The following is a 7,426-nucleotide window of genomic DNA, read 5'->3' on the forward strand; positions in this document are numbered from 1 at the left end:
CGGGCTCTCTAAGCTAGTCCTGGTTCCCAAAATACGGGGGACAAAATTAGTAGGAATACCCTGTATTTTGTGGACTAGCACCAGGCTCCACTAGCAGGGGGTATAATGCCATAGCCAGGGGACATGCTTGATGGGGTCCTGTAGCCACAGCATTACCCACTCTAGCCCAGGCCAGTTGTTTTGTGGGGCCCCTAAATTCTATAAATAACAGAGGTGGAGGGATTTAACCATCTAGTACACACATGCTGATAATAAGGCTAATAATACCAGTGGTAAAACAGGCAGCGATATTGATGATAATAATATTAGAGATATCGTTATCATGCTCATCATTTAAAAAATGTAAGATAAAAAGAATTCTGAGATGAAAAATCAGTGACAGATAACTATGCAGCGTGGCAGCCAGCGAGCTGAGCCTTGGCCCCATTTACCATTCACCATTACCGACCAGGATTTACCATTGACCACTTCAACCCAATGTATTACCAGCCAGGGGGCAGGGACAGGGCTCCGAAAAGAGCCCGTCCCTGCGATGTCCAGAGCCGGAAGCAGGGAGTCTGTGCATGCACGGTTATGCGCTGCACCCCCGCGACCCCGCTGAATGCACTTCCAGTGCGATGTGTAGCCATAGGCTACAATGGCCTATCTCCATATCAGAATGGCGATAGCCCAGGGGTTTACGATGTTGATACGTCGGACAGCTTCGCGTCCCCCATAGAAAACTATGGGGGATGCGGCTGGCAGCGCTGCAAGGGGGGATCGCAGCAGGGATTGGAGATCCTCTGTGATACATTAGGGGGATACTTAATATTTGCGGTTAACCCCCGAAAATGTTTTTTTTTTTTTTTCCATGGATTTAGCCGCAAATATTATTTGATAAATGCGGCCCTATCACTGATGCAGGGATTCGGACAACGAGTCGCACTATACCAGTGGGGAAAGAACCACAGAACTAGGCCACCAACCCATCACACACAAGGCCACTGAGCCACCACACCACCAAACACGTTCTGATAATATGTGCCGGCGCTAGCTGCTTCAATAAGGTATACTCAACGGTTTGAAAAAGTATAAATTTTATTTTACAAAATAATAATTCAATATATCTCTAAAAAAACATATATGTATGCATACATGAATTTTTTTTTTCAAAATATATATATAAATAAAAATAAAATTGAATAAATTATTCAATTAGGTGCTGTAAGAAATTTCTTATATGAGCAAATTGCGCAATTAAAAGTCTAGGACTCCATAATGATGTGGTTTGTATATTACCATCCTTTTTGTATATCACCTGGATATGGGGCTGGTCCAGGGAAGGTGACTCCAGAATGTCCTTGCCTTATAATTTCAAAGGCTCCCTATTTGGCGAGTGTCCTCCTTTTAGCTGGATTAGGAATATGGCGTGTATCCCAGATGAAGGTCTAGTTTTTAAGTGGAGTTATAAATCGTCATCGGGAGAGATGGACTGGTCACTCTTTGGGTGGATGGGGGGTCCAGACACATAAAATATCAGGCTCAACGCGTTTCCCCGGCTTTTTCATGTATGCATACATATATGTTTTTTTAGAAATATATTGAATTATTATTGTGTAAAATAAAATTTAGACTTTTTCAAACCGTTGAGTATACCTTATTGAAGCAGCTAGCGCCGGCACTCTTTGTAACTATTTTTGTTGGGCCTGACAACCCAGTGCCGGCTGCTCAGTGATAGCGCACCATTTAAAACCCCTTTTTCCTCTTTACGTTCTGATAATATGACTGATATCAGTGTTATCATGCAGACCAGAGTTGTAGCTGGTCTAGGGATTTTAACCATGGACAAAGAGGGTCGTTAACAATATAGTGCTTACACAGTAAACAATATAAATGATAATATTGATAAAGATATCGTTGTCATGCATATCATTTAGAAAATTACAAAAATGTAACTAAAAGCAGGTTCAAGGATTCATACCATGGACCACACCATAACAGCAGTGCATAAACCATGCAACTAGGCCACTGAGGCACCACACAGCCAAACATGTTCTGGTAATATGACTGATATAAGTTTTAAAAGGCAGCCTGGAAGAAAATTTACAAAAACTATAATTAACATCAGACCACGGATTCGAACCATAGACCCCAACATAACAGTGTGGAGTGACCACATATTTAAGCCACTGAGCCACCATACAGCCAAACATTGTGAGATGATGATCTAGGTCAGGGGTGGCCAACCGGTTAGAGGTAAAGAGCCGAAAAATATCGGTAGTCAAGCTAAAGAGCCGACATCATGCGTGCGCCGAAGGCGCATGCGCCAAAAAAGGGGCGTAGTTTATTTTGACCCCTTGGGTGGGTGTGATACAAATATGCCTCCAATAGTGCAGTGCCATATATACATATGCCCCCAATAGTGCCAGATACACATATGCCCCCCACGGTGCCAGGTATGCACCACACGGTGCCGGGTATGCCCCTATGGTGCCAGAAAGCTGGTATGCCCCCACAGTGCCACAAACTGCTATGCCCCCACAGTGCAAATTTCCCAGCAGCAGCACTCACCGTTGTTGCTGCTGCTGCCGCTGGGCGGGGAGAGGACAGTCTGGTGTCCCCCTGCAGTCCTCCTGTCATGTCACTGATGGGAGGAGAGCACAGCACACCGCGCGTCTCCTTCCCCCTCACTTTCCTGTGACTGGGCTGTCCACCAATCAAAGCTCGCTGGCCGGCTCCTGATTGGCTGCTGGCCCGTGAGCTCTGATTGGCGGACGGCCCAGTCACAAGGATGCACAGTAAGGGGTGGGAGAGATGCGCGATGCGCGCTCTGCTCCCCTCAGAAGGAGAAGGGATTCAGGGAACCGGCAGCAGGGGGGACTGGGAAGGACGGTGGGCGGCGGGCAGCAGTGGGAGCAGGAGCCTCACTTTACAAGGGGGAGAGCCGCATGAGGCTCAAGAGCCACGGGTTGGCCACCACTGATCTAGGTGAACTTGAGAATTGGTCAGGAGCATGGCAACTGCAGTTTAATGATAAAAAACGCAAAATTATGCACTTGGGACTCAAAAACCCAAAGGCTCAATATAGTATCAAGGGTACTATAGTGGAAACTACTGAGGAGGAAAGAGATCTAGGAGTCACTGGGCGAGATTTATTGTGTTTACCGTTTTCCCGAAAATGCGATTTTTGCACAAATCGCCCTGTATCGCCGTTTTTTTTAAATCTCATTTTTTTCCAGAAATAGAATATTTAATGAGGTGTGTATTCCGGCATGAAAAGTGGGAGAAAGTGCGATGTAGGGCGATTTTCGGGATGGAAAGTGCGATTTTTTAGTCATGAAAAGGTGTGATTTTTTAAAAATGTGCGATTTTGTGATTGCAAAAAAAAAAAAAAAAAAATTGGCGTGAGGTCCCCCCTCCTGTACATAACCAGCCCCGGGCTCATTGAGCCGGACCTGGTTCCAAAAATACGGGGGACAAAAAGCGTAGGGGTCCCCCGTATTTCAGAAACCAGCCCCGGACTCTTGGACCGGTCCTGGTTCCAAATATACGGGGGACAAAAAATCTGGGGGTCCCCCGTATTTTGAAACCAGCACCGGTCTCCAACAGCCCGCAGTGTCATGCCACAGCCGGGGGACACTTTTTACACAAGGTCCCCCGGCCGTACCATGAGCACCGTGGCTGGTCAGCCATGGACGGGGTACCTGGAGGAGTGGGGACCCCCCCAATAAAGGGGTCCCCCCCCAGGCTTCACCCGTCCAGGGCTGAAGCCCGGGGCTGTCACCGGCGTCTCTGGCCATTGGACGCCGGCCTGATAGTGTTAAATTCACATTCCTAACATTGCTTAATACAGGAGAACTACAAGTGCCAGCAGACCTCCCCCGCAGGCTGGGACTTGGAGAACCACAAGTCCCAGCATGCGGGGCATTAATGGGCCCGCTGGGACTTGTAGTCCACCTGTAAAAAGAATGTTAAAATAAAGCACACACACAGAAAAGCATAACTTTAATACACACACACACAAACACCTCACTTTTACACCGCTATACATACCGATCCAGGATCCAGCGCTGGTCTCTCTGCAGCAGAGCCGGACAGCCCGCACTGACAGCGGGCTGAACCGGCTTTCTCCGATGCAGCTAACAGCTTAGAGCGTGATTGGGCGATGCGTCTCCATGGAGCCGCATAGCTCAGTCCTGATTGGCTGAGCTATGTGTCTCCATGGAGACACATAAGCCGGAGACGCTCTCAGCCTGTGTCGCGCTGGGACAGCGCGACAGAAGCTGTTAGCTGCATCCGAGGAAGCCGGTTCAGCCTGCTGTCAGTGCGGGCTGTCCGGCTCTGCTGCAGAGAGACCAGCGCTGGATCCTGGATCGGTATGTATAGCGGTGTAAAAGTGAGGTGTGTGTGGATGTGTGTGTGTGTAATAAAGTTATACTTTTCTGTGTGTGTGCTTTATTTTAACATTCTTTTTACAGGTGGACTACAAGTCCCAGCGGGCCCATTAATGCCCCGCATGCTGGGACTTGTGGTTCTCCAAGTCCCAGCCTGCGGGGGAGGTCTGCTGGCACTTGTAGTTCTCCTGTATTAAGCAATGTTAGGAATGTGAATTTAACACTATCAGGCCGGCGTCCAATGGCCAGGGACGCCGGTGACAGCCCCGGGCTTCAGCCCTGGACGGGTGAAGCCTGGGGGGGGGGACCCCTTTATTGGGGGGGGTCCCCACTCCTCTAGGTACCCCGCCCATGGCTGACCAGCCACGGTGCTCATGGTACGGCCGGGGGACCTTGTGTAAAAAGTGTCCCCCGGCTGTGGCATGACACTGCGGGCTGTTGGAGCCCGGTGCTGGTTTCAAAATACGGAGGACCCCCAGATTTTTTGTCCCCCTGTATTTTTGGAACCAGGACCGGTCCAAGAGTCCGGGGCTGGTTTCTGAAATACGGGGGACCCCTACGCTTTTTGTCCCCCGTATTTTTGGAACCAGGTCCGGCTCAATGAGCCCGGGGCTGGTTATGTACAGGAGGGGGGACCTCACGCCATTTTTTTTTATTACTTTTACACATATTTTACAAAAGAACCATACACAGATCACAATGATCTGTGCATGTTTCTGACAAAATCGCCAGTCAGGATCAGGTCTATTTTTTTTTGGAACTTTAGACCATTTTTTTTGGGCGATTTCCAAATTCGCATCTCATTAAAAATGCGATTTGTATCTTTTTCAATGGGGAAAACATCTGGATGCGAATTCCGGAGTTAAAAAAAAATCGCACTTTCAGAAAGTGCGATTTCGCGGCAAAAAGTGCGATTTCGCGGCAAAAAGTGTGATTTATGCCGCAAATCGCCACCCATTAAAAAAACAATTTGGGGAAAAAAATGAAAAAACTGCCGTTTTTGCGAAAAAAATCACCAAAAACCCAACATCGATCTCTAATAAATGACACCCTCTATTTCAAGTGACTTAAAAGCAGGGAGGCAATGTGACAAAGCAATGAAGAAGGCTAGTCAGATGCTTGGTTGCATAGGGAGAGGTATCAGTATATAGATAAAGTAGATGAAGTACAAACCCCACCCAAATCTAACTCTCTCTGCACATATTACATCAGCCCCACCTGCAGTGCACATGGTTTTGGCCATTAGTGATTGTGCCTTTCCGAGTGAATCAGAATAACCCCCATTGTGCATAAACACTAAACAATATGACAAACGATCTAGCTGGAGTCTAAAAACCCTCATTATTAACGAACAGGAGCAAGCATCCTTCATTATACTGTACTATATATTGTACACACTGGCCGATATTTTGAACGATAGTTTAGACTATTACCAGTGTTATCCGGCAGCCTGGAGGAAAATTCTGGCCCAGGGTTTCTAAGAGGCGGTTTGGGGCCACAACTCAGTGTGTGGGAATTATTTGCTAAGTGGCGGTTTGGGGCCACAACTCAGTGTGTGGGAATTATTTGCTAAGTGGCGGTTTGGGGCCACAACTCAGTGTGTGGGAATTATTTGGTAAGTGGCGGTTTGGGGCCACAACTCAGTGTGTGGGAATTATTTGGTAAGTGGCGGTTTGGGGCCACAACTCAGTGTGTGGGAATTATTTGGTAAGTGGCGGTTTGGGGCCACAACTCAGTGTGTGGGAATTATTTGGTAAGTGGCGGTTTGGGGCCACAACTCAGTGTGTGGGAATTATTTGCTAAGTGGCGGTTTGGGGCCACAACTCTGTGTGGGAATTATTTGCTAAGTGGCGGTTTGGGGCCACAACTCTGTGTGGGAATTATTTGGTAAGTGGCGGTTTGGGGCCACAACTCAGTGTGTGGGAATTATTTGGTAAGTGGCGGTTTGGGGCCACAACTCAGTGTGTGGGAATTATTTGCTAAGTGGCGGTTTGGGGCCACAACTCAGTGTGTGGGAATTATTTGGTAAGTGGCGGTTTGGGGCCACAACTCAGTGTGTGGGATTTACTTGCTATGTGACTGACTGCTGAACTCTCTGTTCTCTGCCATAATGCCGTAGATACGTAAAGTAACTGCTATAAGCCCTGGGCATAATGCTGTATTTCTCTGCAGGTAAGCGAGGATTGGAAGTACGTTGCCATGGTGATAGACCGCCTCTTCCTGTGGATCTTTATCTTTGTCTGCGTTTTCGGGACGGTTGGCATGTTCCTTCAGCCGCTCTTCCAAAACTACACAACCAACACGCTACTACAGCTGAACCACGCTGCTCCCACCTCCAACTGAGCCCCGCAGGAGGGTGCACGTGCCGTACTGCAACCTGCACCTGAGGACAGTGATGATTTACTAAGATTAAAAAAAAAAACATTTTGCCCTTTCAGCCAAAACCATGGGAGCTAACGCTTACTCAGGATGGAGGGGCAGATGGTCCCCAAACAACGTCCACTCCAGCGATACGTTATCCTGCCAAGACCTCAAGAACGAACCCTTCTGTCTTCTATTTCTCTTTGTGAGTTAACGTACCAAGATGGCTGCACAGATTTGATCCAGACACATCCAGGTTTCAGGGGGGAGGGGGGTAATGTTATAGGGATTTCACTACTTATTACAAGCAATAAAGCACCAGAGACAATTCCTGTTTTTGAAGCTATTAGGTCTGTTTCCGTAAGGCCTGCGACCCTTTTCCAATCCAAGAGCCGCCGCCGCACCCCCCCCCCCCACCTAGAACATGGGTCACATTTAATGGTGAGCTGTGTCACCCCACGTTATACCGATGACCATGCACTGTCACACCTAGACGCGTACATTAGGTAGATCCATGTATATTGTAATCGCCGCTCACAGGTCCAGGTTATTTTTGCACACTGGTCAATATTGTCATAACATATAAATGATGCCTTTTGCCCACAAGGGACAGATTGTCACCCATGCAACCGATTAGTGCGAACTCAGGACTGACACCCAGGATTCTGAATTACTTTTGTTTTTGTTTTTCC

At 47.8% G+C, this 7,426-nt stretch overlaps 1 protein-coding gene across 4 annotated transcripts in view; it reads left to right on the forward strand.

The window, feature by feature from the left end:
• CHRNB2 (cholinergic receptor nicotinic beta 2 subunit) overlaps positions 1 to 7,064 on the forward strand; it is a 79,504-nt gene extending 72,440 nt beyond the window's left edge. For all 4 annotated transcript variants that reach the window (XM_083166978.1, XM_083166977.1, XM_083166979.1 and 1 more), the window contains one exon: positions 6,546 to 7,064. In XM_083166978.1, coding sequence (XP_083023104.1) covers positions 6,546 to 6,716 — 171 coding nt within the window. In that variant the 3' untranslated portion in view covers positions 6,717 to 7,064. The remainder of the gene's footprint in view (positions 1 to 6,545) is intronic.
• Positions 7,065 to 7,426: the final 362 nt, after the last annotated feature.

This window comes from Crinia signifera, chromosome 12 (genome assembly GCF_055691185.1).
Source record: "Crinia signifera chromosome 12, ASM5569118v1, whole genome shotgun sequence".
Taxonomy (NCBI): Eukaryota; Metazoa; Chordata; class Amphibia; order Anura; family Myobatrachidae; genus Crinia; species Crinia signifera.